The 17,482-nt window shown below is 44.0% G+C and overlaps 2 protein-coding genes across 5 annotated transcripts in view; one reads left to right on the top strand and one right to left on the bottom strand.

Moving 5' to 3' along the window:
• Positions 1 to 17,482, bottom strand: part of LOC138737197 (atypical kinase COQ8A, mitochondrial-like) — a 78,497-nt gene that overhangs the window by 22,983 nt on the left and 38,032 nt on the right. The window lies entirely within an intron of this gene.
• Positions 6,004 to 16,252, top strand: LOC138736940 (uncharacterized). The gene is made up of 3 exons (XM_069887188.1): positions 6,004 to 6,029; positions 6,699 to 6,808; positions 14,916 to 16,252. Exons 1-3 carry the CDS (start codon positions 6,004 to 6,006, stop codon positions 15,377 to 15,379), a joined length of 600 nt encoding a protein of 199 aa, XP_069743289.1. The 3' UTR covers positions 15,380 to 16,252.

The following is a 17,482-nucleotide window of genomic DNA, read 5'->3' as shown; positions in this document are numbered from 1 at the left end:
AAATGTTTATCCATTTTATCAATGAATTAAAGCTACTTCCAGCTGCAACTCTGAAGTTTGATTTATTGTATTAATAAGATGGCAAATCGGAATATCGTTGCTCACGTTTCCTTGAAGATGACACGTTTTTAAATTGGGAAATATTAGAACTTGGAAAGTGCCATCAATACCTGATCTTTTTGATTTTTATAAATGACCTGGACAAAAAAGATGGATAGGTCATTAAGTTTGCAGATGATACGAAGGTAGTGGGTAGTGTTGAAGGTTACATTTGACGATGCTATAGCCTCATCCCTTCACTCTGTCCTGATCCAACTAGAGAACACCAGGCTGCTGTTTATCGACTTTAGCTTACCACTTAATATGATCATTTCCCAGAGGCTGATGGAGAAGCCGTCTTAGCAGGACTCAACATTCTTCACTGTAACTAGATTCTTGACTTCCTAACGGAAAGACCATAGTCTTTCCAGGTCAGTATCAGAACATTGAGCACTGGCACGCCTCAGGGCTGTGTGCTCTGTTCGCATTTGTTCACATTACTGACCTACGACTGCATCACCAGATCCAACGTGTTATCAAGTATGCAGATGACACAACAGTCATTGGCCTCGTCAGCAACAACAATGAGTTGCACTACAAAAAGAGGTGGTGGAAAATCTCGTGAAATGGTTTGAGAATAACAACCTCAGTCTCAATGTGGACAAAATAAAGGAAATGATCGTGAACTTCAGAAGGACCAAGAACGACCATCTTCCACTACACATCAACATCTGTAATAGAGAGAGTAGAGAGCACCAAGTTCCTTGGCATTCATTTAACTAGTGACCTATCATGGACACTCAACATCTCGTCACGTGTCAGGAAGGCACACAGTAACTGTACTTCCTGAGAACATTAAAGCAGGCAAGGCCAACCTTCTACAGGAGCTCTATCAAGAGCATCTTTTCCGGCTGCATCACAGTGTAGTACGGCTGCTGCAGAGAAATGGATCAGCGGTCAATCCACAGGGCCAGAAGAGTGGCAGAGAGGATCACTGAGTCTCCCTTCCTCCACTGGCGTGATCTACCGGGATCGTTATCTGAAGAGGGCGCGCAAAATCATTGAGGATCCTCCCACCCTGCAATATCTTTCAGCTGTTCCCATCGGGGAAGAGATCCAAGAGGATCAGAGCCAGCACCAACAGGCTGAGGAACAACTTCTTCCCACAGGCAGGGAGAACGCTGAACAACTAAAGGAACTGCTCACACTGACCACCCAAGACTCATAATTTCAAAACAATATTTATTTGTACATATGAATATTTGTCCTGCATAAGTATTATTTGTATGTGGGTTATGTCTGGTTGTGTGTCTGCGTGTTTTGCACCAAGGACTGGAGGATGCTATTTCGTCAAGTTGTACTTGTGCAATCAGATGACAATAAACTTGACTTGAACAAGATATAGAATTGGGCATAAAAATGGCAGATAGAGTTCAATATGGATTAAATGTGAGGTGATGCATTTAGGATGGTCAAAATTAAAGGCAGAGTTCATGATTAATGATAGTTAACAGTGTGGATGAACAGAGGGAGCTTGGGGTCCAAATCCATAGATCTCTCAAAATTGGCATGCATGTTGAAAGCAGAATGGGGAGAATCGCACTGGAAAAACTGACGTGGGACTACAGGCTGGGAAGACTTAAGACTTCCAGATTTCAAAAAATATTAGCTAGCTGCACGGCTAGATTTCTCGCAGCCTTCTTTGTGAAAGACAGCCCTCTACCCTTAGATTCAAATGGGAACGTTCTCAATGGGGGAAGGGGGAAGAAAAGGATTTTATCTATAAATGTAGTGTCAAATCTCTAGATGAAGAAAGACACAATCACATACTAATACAAATGACAGACATGGTAGGAAAAAAAAGTAGGGATATCAATAAAAGCACCATTAAGTAAAAATGTGCTATTGCAATAGGCAATAATAAATTTGGGGTATGACAAAGACCTAAGACATATTAAAGACTGCTAGATGGAAGGAACTCTTATGTCCCTCGAACAACTTGGACAATGAACAATGAGGCCTCCTTCTGTTTCTCCAGCTTAGATTATTCTTAAGAGAAATATGGGGACCAACGTTGACCCCACCTGAAATTAGTGAAACTGAATGAATAGTCTGGATAGGGAATACATCCAAATTGTTATAAATTTGGATGTATTCCCCATCCAGAGCGAAAGTGCAAAAACAGGGTTGCAGAGGTCAAAGGAAAGATGGGAGTCGGACTTGGATGTGGTGATTCCAGAAAGAAGCTGGTCAGATCGGTGACATCAAATATAAATGCAAGATATTTTTTTTTACACTAATTACATCTTGCCCTACAGAATTTACATAGATCAAAAGCAGAAATTTCAGAGACTACTTTCAGATGTGGGGTTGAGACAGGAACTTTTCTGCATGCCATGTGGTCGGGCGTGAATTGAGGCCATTTTGGAAAGACATCACAGAAAAATTAACCAGGATAACAGAAGTGGCCTTCACTAATGGCCCAGAGCTGTATCTACAAGGTCATTTCATGGAAATAAGCAACAAATTGACTAAATATAAAATCTCATTTATAAAAATAACACCGGCTGTAACAAAAAAATGTATCACGATCACTTGGAAGACCGACTCCCCTCTACTTATAGCACGATGGACTGCAGAAATGAACAGCTGTATACCTATGGAAAAAACCCATATAACAAAGAATAAATGTGACACTTTTGTAAAGGTCTGGCAGCCGTATATGAACAACATAAGGGCCCAGATACAGTAATAAAAAGACTATGTGTTACTATTATACAAACCCCAGGGTGATAAAAGGGGGAGGGGGGTGAAAGTAATGGAGGGAATGACTTGTTGTTTGGAACAAAAAGTTTAATATATTATGATAATCAAGATTTTATTATGTATATTTTTTTTTAAATAAAAATACATTTTTCAAAAAATAAAGCTCCATGAGAGGTTGAACTTCATTAGTCAGGGGATTGAGTTCATGAGGTCATGTTTTGCAGCTCTGTAAATCTCTAGTGAGACCACATTTAGATTTATTGCGTCCAATTCTGCTCACTTCATTAGAGGAAGGATGTGGAAGCTACAGAGAGAGCGCAGAGGAGATTTACCAGGATGCTGCCTGGATTGGGCAACAAGTCTTGAGGTAAGGTTAGCCGAGTTGGGACTTTTCTCTTTGGAGTGTCGAAGGATAAGAGGAGACTTGATCGAGGTCTACACGATTATGAGAGGTATAGATAGGGTGGTCATCCAGCACCTGTTTCCCAGGGCAGGATCAACAAACACCAGAGGAAATCTGTACAAAGTGAAGGGAGGAAAGTTTTAAGAAGACATCAGGGGTAGGCATGTGTTTTGTTTTAAATACAGAATTGAGAATTGTGGGTGCTGGAATCATTTCCAGGGATGGTAGTGGAGGCTGGAACAATAGGGGCATTTAAGAGACACAGGGAAGAAGGAAAAAAAGGGTTATGAGGTAGGGAGGGTTTTGGTTTTTTTTTGAGGGGGGGGCGGGTTCCAGTATATATAGGTCAACACATCATGGGCCAAAGGACTGGATTGTGCTGTAATGTTCAATGTACCTTCTTGATGGCAGTAGGTCAAAGATTCTGTGTGTTGGATAGAAAGGATCCTGAATAATTCTTTGAACTCTATTTAAGCAATACTCCTCTCGAATGTTGTCAATAGAGGAAAGGGAGACCCCAGTGATCTTATTGGCCATTTTGATGACCCTCTGTATTGGCTTCCAGTCCAATATTTTGCAGCTACCATCCCACAGAATGATGCAGCCTGACAACTGTGCTCCTCTTAAAAAGTTGTCAACATGGGAGCCGGTCGCTTTGCCCTCCCAAGGAAGTGTAGATGCTGCCGCACCTTCCTGACTGTGGGTCTAGGATAAGTCATCCATTTTATGCATACCTGGAACTTGGTGCTTTTTCTGATGGAGCCATTGATGTGTAATGTATAGTAGTTGACCTTTATCCTCCCCAAGTCTCCAATCAACTTTGTCTTCTCTCTCTCTGCCCTTCTCTCCTCATACTCCAAGAACACCCACACATTTTCCCTGAATCCCAACAGCTTTGATGCATCACCCCCCTCACCTACTAAATGCTGTCCACTCCCACTGTTCCACTCCCTTGACTCCCTGCCAACCTGGGATGCTTTCTAATCCTTCTCTCTCTCTAGACCTTGACCATGAATCCTTGGATTGTTATTTCAGGCAACAGCAAGTCATGAAGATAGTAGAGCAGAAGGCCTTTCAGCCCATCCCTGCCTGTTGCCATTCAACAAGATCTTGATTGATCTTTCACCTCAGGTGCCTCTTTCCTCATCAACCCCATATCCTTACAACTGCTGAGATTAGCTTACAGCAAAACAGTAAATGCACTTTAATCACCACTTTCCTGTCCTGTACTTGCATCACTCCTCTCCTGCCTTGCCTTCAACCCCTCCCTGGCTCGCATTCTCCGCCTCCCCCACCAAACTCTGGTGGTTGCATTTCCAGTCACTGATTCCAACTAACCTTGCAAACCTCTCAGCACAAGGTCAAGGGCAAACAGGGTGAGCAATAAAACCACTGAATACATTAAAAGATTAGAAAAGCTTGAGACGGGAACTGAGAAAGGACTCTGAGATGTGGAGGGTGGATTGTGCCGCCATTCCCCCAGGCAATCTATGCCACGGTGACTATAGGTCATTATTGATGGTGAGGATCCTGGTCTCCAGTGATTTAAAATATTTACTATCTCCAGTTAATAAAACATTTGAAGAAACAGACTTTGCTGTGTTTCTGAAGAGGTACCATTGGATGACTCAGCTAGCACAATATTATTACAGGGCCAGTGACCTGGGTTTTTAATCCAACGCTGTCAATTTGAAGTTTGTATGTTCTCCCAATGTCTACATGGGTTTCCTCCATCCCTTCAAACTGTTCAGAGGTTGTAGGTTAATTGGGGTATTTGGTTTGTAGGGTGGAAGTGCCTGTTACTGTGCCTGTATGTCTAAATCGAACAGAAACAGCACAGGCTGCAACGATCGGTCCTAGTCAATACAGAGGATCATTAAAACTGCCAAGATCACTGGGTTCTTCCTTTCCTCTATTGAAAATGTTCACTGGGAGCACCATTTAAATAGAACGCAAAGAATTATTGAGGACTCCTCTTTCCATCCAGCAAACAGTATCACTGACCCACTACCATCAGGGAGGAGGTACAGGAGTATCAAAATCAGGATGCCAGGCTAGGAAATAGCTTCTTCCTGCAGGCTGTGAGATTGTTGAAGGTATCCTATAAGAGAGTAAATCATTCCAAAATATTTATTTTAATTTGTATCATTATGTACTTTGTATTGTGTCTACAATACGGGTGTACACCATGGTCTGGAGAAACACTGTTTAATCTGGTTGTTTATGACAGGTGATAATGAACTTGGCAATGAAGGTTGTTCTCATTCCTAGACCTCCATGCCTGAAAGGGCATCCTGTTGGCAGCTTGCCCAGGAGATTACAACAAAGTGACCTTGGCAGTACATCAACCACGCTTCCCCTTCCAAGGGCAAGGCAGCATGCACCAACAATACCTCCCACTCCCATCCCCCTGCCTACTCTCCCTCCCAAGTGCAGGAAACCAATGACCACATCTCCCACCCCTTCCCAAACTCCCACACATCACGACTACAACCAGGTTCTCTCCATGCCAGTATCTTATCACCATTCAGAAACTTTAATAGATTAAAATAATAACCATATACACACACAATGCATTTACAATATGCTTCAAAGGAATAGGTAGCGCCTCAAGAAACAATGGGACTTTTGTCAGAAAGGTACTGAAAATAGTCAAGAGATTTTAATCCCTATTTAGACGAGGAGAAAAGAAGCAATGGCAAGGTGATAAGTTCAGAGGGGTTTTGGTCTAGTTTCTTGGTAGAACCAAATGGGCAGGTGATACAGACCCAAGATTAGGTAGCACAGTTAGCGCGATGGTATTACAGCACCAGCGACCCGGGTTAGAATCCAGTGCTGTCTGTAATGAGTTTGTACATTCTCCCCACATCTGCGTGGGTTTTCCCCAGATGCTCCCACCCTTCAAAATGTGCTGTGGCTTCCTCTTTCACTTCAAAGTGTACAGAGGCTGTTAATGGGGCGGCTCAGGTTTAAATGGCTGGAATTGGCTTCTACAATGTTATACAATTTTAAAAAAATTAAAATGTAAATTAAACTAAATTAAAACATTGAAAGATTAATTACCAATCTCACAAGGGAGCCCCAAGGTAGTATCGATCATAATATTGAATTTTACATCCTGTTTGAAGGCTAGAGAAATGGGCCCAAGACGCAAAACAAGTAGAAACATGGGAATACAGTGTTCGCTGAAGTGAGCAAGCAAATTAGGTGCAAGGATTAGTCAACTGAGGTAGAGCTGGTGACATTCAACTCTCTTTTAGAATACAGGTACTCCCCGACTTGCATCCATCCGCACATACAACCAAAAAATTTTTTTAAATACGAAAACTTGCACAATTACTGTGAAAAATAAATCAGGCTTTTGTTGGGTGGTGGCCAACTTCTTGCGAGAGCTGGCCTTGGTATCCACCATGTTAAGATATTTCATCACATTTGAACTCATTGCGTCCCGTTTTTTTCTGATTCTGTTGCTCAATATTCTGACGGTCAGACAGTTTAAAAAGCCAGTACACTCCGCAGGGCACAGCAACAGAGAGAATGAGAAGAATTCAGAGACAGAGAATGGAAGGAAATTGAACGTTTTACTCTTCAGTATCACAGGTAGGGCAATTCTGACACAAGTCCATTCTGAGATATAACCTGTTATCCAGAACGGAACATGGACCTATGTTGGGGAGTACCTGTACTCAAAATAGATAGTTCCAGTAAGAAAGAAAATAATCAGGAGAAGGCAGCACAAAGTGTGGTTCCAGAAAATCGCCCAGAGAAAGTGCACTCCCTGCCGGCCGAGAGGGAAACAGCCTTTGCACTCCATGAGACGTCCACGCACGATCCTATGCCAGCACTTCAGCACATGGGCAGGCAACAGCAACAAAGCCCCAAGCACCGACCAACCAGCCCAGAGGATAACAGACACCCCCCAGTGAGCAATCCTGTCATTATCATCAGCAGGGGAGTGCAGAGGCCCGTCGAAGTCTCTCCCCCTGCACATTCCTGGGGAACGTTAAAACAAGCCCATTTGGACATTACACAGCCGACTGACGACCCTCCCCCACCCCCCTGCAAAAGAGGCCAGCCTTCCAAGAATAACAACATTCTGATCGCCGGTTCTGGGTTCGGGGGGGGGGGGGGGGGTCGTGTGGCGGCCCTTCGCAGCTCCCCCAAGGGGCCTCACAAAATGAAAGTCAAACGAGATGATCCAGCAGGCTGCACGAGGCCCACAGCGCTGCCCTCCAATTGGCCACAACCAAAAGAGCTTAACTGGCCTATCAGGGAAAACAGATCACAAACACACCAATCAGCGCTGAGAGGGTTTTGACCATGCCCCCCTCAGCTTGAGAATAAAAGCAGGGCTGTGAGCCTAATAAATGTTAGTGTTAACAATACTCAACTGGGTTTGTGTCATTCTTTCTGGGAACAGCGTGTTCTTTCTGAGCTAACCTGCATACAGCTATAACTTCTCCTGTGCTTTAGGCTCTGCAGAGCCGTAGCTTGTAGCAGCCACCTAGTCTATGCTAATATTATTGTATATTAAATGGTAGGTGTTTCCTTTCTTACTTTTGTAATCATTTGGCTATGGATATTTGATGAATATTTTATTCATTTTCCCCCCTGTAATGATGCAAACAATTTTTTTTTTAAGTGATCTTTTGAGAATATGGAGTTTGTATATTCCTATCAGGATTAAAGGCAAGGTCAGCAGGCTTAGGGAACCTTGGTTTTCAAGGGGTATTGGGGATTTGGTTCGGAAGAAGAGAGAAATATAGGCAACATGGAGCAAACGAGATACTTGAGGAGTATGAAAAATTCAAGAAAAACTCAGGAAAGGTATCAGGAAGGCTAACAGAAGACAAGGTTGCTTTGGCAGACAATGGGAAGGGAAATCCTAAGGGTTTCTACAGGTATATCAAGAGTAAAATGATAGCAAGGGACAAAATTGGTCCCTTCGAAGATCAGAGTGGCAGCTTTGTTTCGAGCCAAAGGAGATGGGGAAAATCTTAAATGTTCTTTTCCTCCCTCCGTATTCACTCAGGAAACGGGCACGGAGTTGTGGGAAGCAAGGAAAACAACCAGTGAGGTCATGGAACCTATAGAGATTAAAGAGGAGGAAGTGTTTGCTGTCTTAAAGCAAATAAGGGTGGATAAAACCCCAGGGCCTGACAAGATATTCCCTCAGACCTTCAGGGAGGAGAGTGTAGAAATTGCAGGGACATTTAAAATGTCCTTAGCCACGGTTCTGTTGTTTAAAAAGGGCTCCAAAAATAACCCTGGAAATTATAGACCAGTGAACTTGGCATCAGTAGTAAGTAAATTATTGGAAGGTGTTCTGAGATCAGATATACAATTATTTAGATAGCCAGAAACTGATTAGGGATTGTCAAAATGGCTTTGTCTGTGTTGATCGCGTTTGAGATTTTCGAAGTTACCAGGAAAGTTGACAAGGGAAAGGCTGTGGACTTTAGTAACAACTTTGACAAGGTCCCACATGGAAGGTTAGTCAGGAAGATTCAGACGCTGGGTATTCATGGTGAGGTAGTGAACTGGATTCGACAATGGCCAGACGGGAAAAGCCAGAGAGCAGTGGTGGACTTTTGCTTCTCAGATTGGAGACCTGTAACTAGTGGTTTGCCTCAGGAATCAGTGCTGGGACCATTGTTGTTTGTCATCTATATCAATGATCTGGATGACAATATGGCAAATTGGATCAGCAAGTTTGCAGACGACACTAAGATTGGAGGCGTTGTGGACAGTGAAGATGATTTTCAAAGGTTGTAGAGGGATCTGGACCAGCTGGAAAAATGGGGCAAAATGGCAGATGGAATTCAGTGCAGACAAGGATTGCATTTTGGAAGGACAGACCAAGAAAGGACGTACACTGTAAATGGTCGGGCATTGAGGAGTGTGGTAGAACAGAGGGATCTGGGAATACAGATACACAATTCCCTTAATGTGGCATCACAGGTAGATAGGGTTGGAAAGATGGGGTTGACATATTGGCCTTCATAAATCAAAGTAATGAGTATAGGAGTTGGGACGTTATGGTAAATTTGTATAAAGTATTGGTGAGGCCAAATTTGGAGTATTGTGTGTATTTTTTGGCCACTTAACTACAGGAAAGATATCAATAATATAGAAAGAGTGCAGAGAAGATATACCAGAATGTTGCCCAGACTTCAGGTACTGAGTTATAGGGTAAGTTTAAACAGGTTAGGACTTTATTCCCTGGAGTGTAGAAGAATTAAGGGAAATCTGATGGAGGTATTTAAAATTATGAGGGGGACAGAGAGTAAATGTAGGTGGGCTTTTTCCCCCCCTCTGAGGGTATGTGAGACACAAACCAGAGGACGTGGGTTAAGGGTGAAAGGGAGAAAGTTTAGGAGAAACACAAGGGGATCTTCTTCACACAGAGAATAGTGGGAATATGGAATGAGCTGCCAGCTGAAGTGGTGAATGTGGGCTCAATTTTAACATTTAAGAAAAATTTGGTCAGGGTTATGGACTGGGTGCAGGTCAGTGGGACCAGGCGAGCGAGCGAGCGAGAGAGCAGCGCGCGCGAGAGAGCAGCGCGCGCGAGAGAGCAGCACGCGCGAGAGAGCAGCGCGCGCGAGAGAGCAGCGCGCGCGAGAGAGCAGCGCGCGCGAGAGAGCAGCGCGCGCGAGAGGAGCGAGCGAGAGAAAGAGGAGCCAGCAAGAGAAAGAGGAGCGAGCGAGAAAAAGAGGAGCGAGAAAAAGGGGAGAGAGAGGAAAAAGGAGGCCCTTCCAAGCAAGGAAAATGCCCGACTGTAAAGGCAGAGGTTCTCATCCCTTACGCCTAGAGACGTACCTTTCTGAATGAGCCATGTCGGGCTCCAAGGCACCAAATCCAACCCTTCTTGGGGAAGGATAATTGGTGGAGTGCTGCGCTCCGCCACCTGGTTTGAATACACAGCTGCTGCAAGCGGCTGGTTAGGGGCTCACCCCTCTCCCTCCATGACTCCCTCATGGCAGGGGCCATCAGGGCAGCAGGAGCTGGCGGGCTATAACAGCCTTACCGGGCCACTTCGGCCTTCGGGGCTGCTCTCTGCGGCTCAAAACGCGCCAGGGCAATGGCCGTCTTTCCTACCCATAATCCCCCATGCAGCTGGAAACAGCTGCATGGGGGATTATGGGTAGGGAAGACGGCCATTGCTCTGCCACATATTTATGACGGCTGGCTCTACGGCACCAGTCGCCCCATTTCCATCAGATCCGGAGGGTGCTACGAGGCGCCGCTCAACATGAATGCAATGGAGGAGCAGCCTTTTGGGGCTGCTCTATGAAAGTTAAGTTTTAAGTTTTCCCTCCACACTTGTAGCCAGCCTCCAGGTGGAGGCTTGGCATGAAATGGCCTAGAGAGAGAGAAAGCCATAATAGAATCTACCATGAAGTAACTGAGAATGCAGCATAAACTGCAATCAACAAACTCCAAGACCTTCAGAAGGGGAATGCCTGCCAAAGCTGCAAGGTTACTGAAGGTTGCAAGCAGCCCAGCACCAGGAATCTCCCAGGGATGGCCAGTCAACAATATTTACAGGATGGAGAATGCTGGAAAGGGTATACAGACACACGAGAGCCAGGGGCTGGAACAAGGTCAATGAGATCACTATCCTTTCAAGGTGGCACCAGACATGTTGCCGGTTTCTCCTGACGGATCCTCCGTTACATTACAATAGTGTTACCCTCTTATCCAACATCACCAGAAATACTGCTATCATTATTTCACTGAGAAGAATTCAAGGTCAGGTTTATAAAACTGTGCTTGGGCTGCATTTGAAACATTACATGCAATTCTGGTCACCCCATTACAGCAAGGATGTAGAGGCTTTTGGAAGAGCCTCCAGATTAGAGGGTATGACCACTGAAGGGAGATTGGTCAAACAATATTTCTCTGGAGCGTCAGAAGCTGAGGGTAGACCTGATAGAAGCTTATAAAATTATGATACCATTCTGAACAGGGCCCTACACCCAATACCCACCCACCTCCTCCCACCCCTCTCCCCAAAAACGGGGACCACAGAATCTTTAAGCAAAAGACCTTGTTTTCACCTCACGTAGCAATTTTTTTTATGCAGTCAGTAGGATACGTCTTAATATATGTCTTAATATTTCTGTGTGTTTAACTTCTATTCTAACTTGTTTATGTAAATCTGCTCTGTGGTCCTGGAGAAACTCCATCTCCTCTTTACCATGCGAGCAATGGTAAATCAAGGTGACTTGACTTGAGGAGACAAGTACACAAGGAATCAAAGTGAAAATACACAAAGCTGGAGAAACTCAGCATGGAAAAGTGTCTTTATATAGCAAGGGTAAAAATACATAACCGACGTTTTGGGTTTGAGCCCTTCATCAAGGTGTGGAAAAACATTGGTTATGTATCTTTCCCTTTGCTATATAAATGACACTGTTTGACCTGCTGAGTTTCTCCAGCTTTGGATGTTTTTACTTCAACCATAGTGTCGACAGATTTTTGCAAGAAACCAAAACTTGACTGTTTCACAGGGAAGGGGCCCATAAACTTTCAGCAGACTGCGCCACTTCTTGCTTCATCAGAGCTTTGGAGTGGCAGGTCTCTGCGGACCCGGGAGTTCCCGGGAACTAATGATGCTAAGGCTTCTGGGAGCCGCATCCTTTCCAGGAGTCACGTGATGTGGGTACGCACGAATCTTGGATATTTTAAATGACTATAAGAACGCCATTAAACTAGTCGTATCATGTCCTTTGTGGCTTCTCCTCCCACAACAGTGGTGACCCCAATGGTTCAAACAACATTTTGGGCCTCATTATGGATGTGCAGAACGCTGTTGGGCTCAAACCTCCAGTATTTTGAACCTCACAGCCACAGGTCTGGTTCGAGCAGGCTGAGGCCCAGTTCCATCTGTGCCAGATTACTGCTAACACAACCAAGTACTATATTGTTGCATCGGTGGACCAAGACACCTCAGGGTGTATTGTCGATTTCTTACACCAGCCTCCAGCCAATGACAGATATGAAGTCAAAGACATGCTCACACGTACTTTCTGCCTTTCCCAATGCAACAGGGCAGCATAACTTCGCCACATGGACGCCAAATGAATGAACAAGATGCTGGACCTGTCTGCGCATTTCAAGCAGCTTTTTCTTGAGCAAATGCCAGAATACATCCATTTTCTGCTTGCAGATGACGACTTTAGCAACCCCCATCCTCTAGCAGCCCATGCTGATGTGTTGTGGCACGCTAATCAGCATGGAGGACTTTTGGTTGGGTGCATGGTCGACACTGGGGCTGAGGTTAGAGTGCTCCCCAGTTACATGTTCAGGAAAGAGGGGCCCTCTCCTCATGGCTGACAACAGCATCCGAGTGTACAGGTCACGGACAATTCAACTCAATTTTAGCTCGTCACAGTTCAGGTGGTCTTTCATTGTTGCTGATGTATCACAGTGGCTTCTGAGAGCTGATTTTTAGCGAGCACATTGTCTTCTAGTAGATTTCAAAGGTCGCCACCTAGTTAATTCGAACCTTCGGTTCCCTCGCCCTCCGCCCTGCAGCATTGCCCGCACCTCACCCCAACTCGGTGACGCTCTTGGTCAATGAATACACCAGAATCCTAGCCGAATTCCCCAGCATTATTACTCCACAGTTCACAACAGCCCAATCAAAACATGGAGTACAGCACCACCATACGACTGATGGAACATCCCCTTCATGCACGAGCGTGCAGGCTGCCTCCGGATGAACTGCAGTTCGCTAAAGTCGAATTCCAACACATGGAGGAAATTGGGATTGTTTGGCACTCCAACAGCCCTTGGGCATCCCCAATGCACATGGATAGTGAGTTTCGGACTACCCATGAGTATCTCCTCTGACAGAGGAGCTCAGTTTACGTCCAGGTTTAGGTCCACAATCATAGAGTTGCTAGGCATGCAACTGCATTGGTCATCAGCCTATCATTCCCAGTCCAATGGCTTAGTAGAAAGTTTTTACCATCATATAACAGCTCTCATAGCATGTCTTAAGCGACCAGATTGGATAGATGAACTGCCTTGGGTACTTTTAGGTATCCATACCATACTGAAGGAGGATCTGGCTATGTCCTCTGCAGAAATGGTGTATGGAGCCTCTCCCAATGGTCCCGGGAGATTTCAGCAACACGAAGGAATCCTGAACTTCAATTCTTGAGAGAGAAGGTGGGAACACTGGCACCTATCCCAGCCACCCGGCTTGGGTCTATGACTTCATACATTCCGCTTCAAGGGCTCCGTTTGTGTGTTCCTGCACAGGGCGCTATTCCAATGGCCATATCAAGATCCTTTCAAGGTGCTATGGAATGACGGCTCCATGTTTGTTATAGACATTAGTGGCAGGCAAGAAACGGTTTTGGTAGATCACCTAAAGCCAGCACATGTGGATCCAGATCAACCCGGTACAGATGGCAATGCCCCCGGCGCAGGGGGCACCCACCGTACAGCGCTACTCATAACAGGATTGGGCCATCAACTCCTCACTCAGGTTCTTTGGGATGGGGGGGGGGGGTGTCATGTGGCAGACCGTGCCACTACTTACCTCACCAGAGTTTCGGAGTTGCAGATCTCCGTGGAACCTCCCAAGAGTTCCCCGGAGACTAATGACGCTAAGGCTTCTGGAAGCCACATCATTTCCGTGAGTCACACGATTTGGGGACCACGCGAATCAAAGATATTTTAAACGACTGTAAGAACGCCATTAAACTAGTCAGCTCATTAGCTCATAGAGTCTCTTGTGTTCTTTGTTGCTTCATCACCTGCCACAGTTCTTTATATAGCAAAGGCAAAAATATATAACCGACGTTTCGGGCTTGAGCCATTCATCAAGGTATGGAAAAAATGTCAGTTACGTATTTTTACCCTGTTTGACCTGCTGAGTTTCTCCAGCTTTTTGTGTTTTTACTTCAACCACAGTGTCTGCGATTTTTGTGTTTTACACAAGAAACCAAAACTTAACTGTTTCAAGGATAAGGGGCTCATAAACTTTGAGCAGAATCCTTAGGGGACCATAGCCAAATTAAGATGAAAATGGCTGGTGAAGATGGTCTTTTTCGGAGGGTAAAAATGTTTACAAGTCCTGCAGACAATGTGATTGTAGTAAAACAGAAATGCTGGAGGAACTCAGTAGGTCTCGTAGTATCCTTAAGAGGTCTCATGCACTGCCAGACTGAGATCACCTGCAAATTGGAGGAACACACCTCATATTCTGTCTGAGCACCCTCTAACCAGATGGCATTAACATTGGCTCCTCCTGTTCCCATTAGCTTCCACCCCCTCCCCCCATCTTTCCCTATGGCTCCAATATCTCAATGGTTAGAGCACTGGTCTTGTAAACCAGGGATCACAAGTTCATTCCTCAATGGGGCGTCATTTCTGTGATGGGCTCTTGACAAAGTGGCGAATTTCATGCGTGTTACATTCCAAATGTCACATTATGTGACAATAACAGAACCTTTGCCCTTTACCTTTGTCTCCTTTCCTGTAAATGTGTCTCTCTCTCTCTCTCTCTCTCTTCCATTTTCCCTGTCTCCTTTACCCCAGCTCTGCATTCACGAAGCCGACACTCACCTTCCTCTCTCCTGGCCTCTTCCTCATGTCCAATTAACCGTTTATCTGTTGCTCTGTACTCCTCCCCCACCATTTCTTTCATTCAGGCACCTGCCTGCTTTTTATTTATATCTTGATGAAGGGCTCAAGCCCGGCAGCAAGAAGAAGCCCGGCAGCAAGAAGAAGCCCAGCAGCAAGAAGAAGCCCAGCAGCAAGAAGAAGCCCAGCAGCAAGAAGAAGCCCAGCAGCAAGAAGAAGCCCAGCAGCAAGAAGAAGCCCAGCAGCAAGATGAAGCCCAGCAGCAAGATGAAGCCCAGCAGCAAGATGAAGCCCAGCAGCAAGATGAAGCCCAGCAGCAAGATGAAGCCCAGCAGCAAGATGAAGCCCAGCAGCAAGATGAAGCCCAGCAGCAAGATGAAGCCCAGCAGCAAGATGAAGCCCAGCAGCAAGAAGAAGACCAGCAGCAAGAAGACCAGCAAAGTGAGACAAGCAACTCATCAGGAAAGTCAGAAGAGACACAGGTACAAGGAAGAGAAGAAGAAGACACAAACACAGGTACAGACACAGAAGAAGAGGAAGACGACCAAGATCTGCACAGAGAAATAGAAGGTAAAACAGATGGACAGAATATAGATAAAGTTTTTTTTCCAAGAACAAATGAGAGCATTAAAAGAATGGTTGACATTAGAATTTAGTGAAATGAAAAGAAAAATGAAAAGTACAGAAGAAAAAGTGAGTAGAATAGAGATGATCATAACAGAAATAGGGAAAAGAGTAGAAAATGTGGAAGAACGAGAAACGGCTATAGAAATGGAAGTGAATGACAAGAAGAAAATTGGAAGAAAGTGATTAAAAAGTTAAAGAGTCACAGGAGTTGTTAGCTCAGAAAATTGATATTTTGGAAAATTATAGTAGGCGAAACAACATAAAAATAGTGAGCCTGAAGGAAGATGAAGAAGGCACAGATATGAAAGAATTTATAAAAGGATAGATCCCGAAGGGCCTGGGAATGACAGAAATACAGGAAGGAATGGAAATAGAAAGGGCACACAGAACACTAGCTCCGAAACCACAGACACATCAAAAACCAAGATCCATCTTAGTAAAATTTCTGAAATGTACAACAAGAGAAAATATATTGGAGAGGGCAAGGAAAAAAATTAGAGAAGACAAAAAAACCATTTTTTTACCCAGACACAAGTTTTGAACTCTTAAAGAAGAGGAAGGAGTTTAATGCAGCAAAATCGTTCCTATGGAAAAAAAGGTTATAAATTTTTGTTAAGATATCCAGCGGTGCTTAAAATAGTTATCCCGGGGCAGCAAAATAGACTGTTCTCGGATCCGGAGGAAGCACGAAAATTTGCAGAACGCCTGCAGGTCAGAAGGAGAAATGAAGAGTTATAACAAGAATGAAGAATGGTAATAAAATATATATAAAGATGTAAAAATAATGTATATGTAATAACTAAAGAAGGGAAAGAGAAGGGAAGAAAGGAAGGGGGAATAAAAAGAGGGTGAACTTTGTTATATGTGTAAAAGTCTTTTCTGGGGGGGGGTTGAGAGGGAGAGAATAACCGTCACTGCGAAATCAGTTGACGCTTGCGAGCAGGTTCGCAATCCAAATGGAGAGGGGAGTTGTGGTTGCTCGGCATAAGGGATAAGGGGCAACTCAGAGGGTGGGGGGGGGGGGGGAAGACATTTGAGGATAAGGGAATATTGGATGTGGGAGTTGTTGAAGTATTTTATGATTTAAATGTGTTGTTCTACATTGAGTTCAACAAGGGAAAACTGAGAAATGAAAATGGGGAAAAGAGGGATGGTGGTGGTGAGGAAGCGGAAATGAGGTGTAAACAGGGAATGAGATGGCCACGTTGAACTATATGACTATAAATATTAACGGAATACATAACCAAATTAAATGGAAGAAGCCATTAAATTTACTGAAAAAAAATAGATATAGCATTTGTGCAGGAAATGCATCTCAACTGAAGTGGAACATAACAAATTAAAGAGGGACTGGGTAGGGCACGTAACGGCAGCGTCATATAATTCAAAAGCTAGAGGTGTAGCTATATTAATCAATAAAAAGGTACCAATCAAAATTGAGGAGGAAATAATAGATCCAGCAGGGAGGTATGTAATGATAAAGTGCCAGATATATTCAGAATTTTGGAATTTGCTCAATATATATGCACCTAATGAAGAGGATCAAAAGTTTATGCAAGATATTTTTTTGAAGATTGTAGATACGCAAGGGATTATATTGATAGGGGATTTTAACCTTAATTTGGATCCAATGTTGGATAAAACTGGACAAAAGACAAGCAAAAAGAATAAAGTGGCCAAATTTATGGTTAAATCAATAAAGGAAATGAAATTTATGGATATATGGAGGAGGCAGCACCCAAGAGAGAAGGAATACTCATATTATTCAAGTAGGCATAAAACATACTCAAGGATTGATATGTTTTTGTTGTCGGCCCATATTCAAGGGAGAGTTAGGAAAACTGAGTATAAAGCTAGGCTACTATCAGATCATTCACCCCTGTATTTAGCAATAGAACTGGAGGACATCCCACTGAGAACATATAGATGGAGGTTAAACTCCATGCTACTTAAAAGGCAGGAATTTAGAGAGTTTATTGAATGCCAAATTAAAACGAACTTTGAAATAAATACAGAATCAGTGAAAGATAAATTTATATTATG

The sequence above is a fragment of the Narcine bancroftii genome, chromosome 6 (assembly GCF_036971445.1).
Source record: "Narcine bancroftii isolate sNarBan1 chromosome 6, sNarBan1.hap1, whole genome shotgun sequence".
NCBI classification, from domain to species: Eukaryota; Metazoa; Chordata; class Chondrichthyes; order Torpediniformes; family Narcinidae; genus Narcine; species Narcine bancroftii.
The sequence above is the reverse complement of the archived record's forward strand: the minus strand, read 5'-3'. Positions and strand labels throughout refer to the sequence as shown.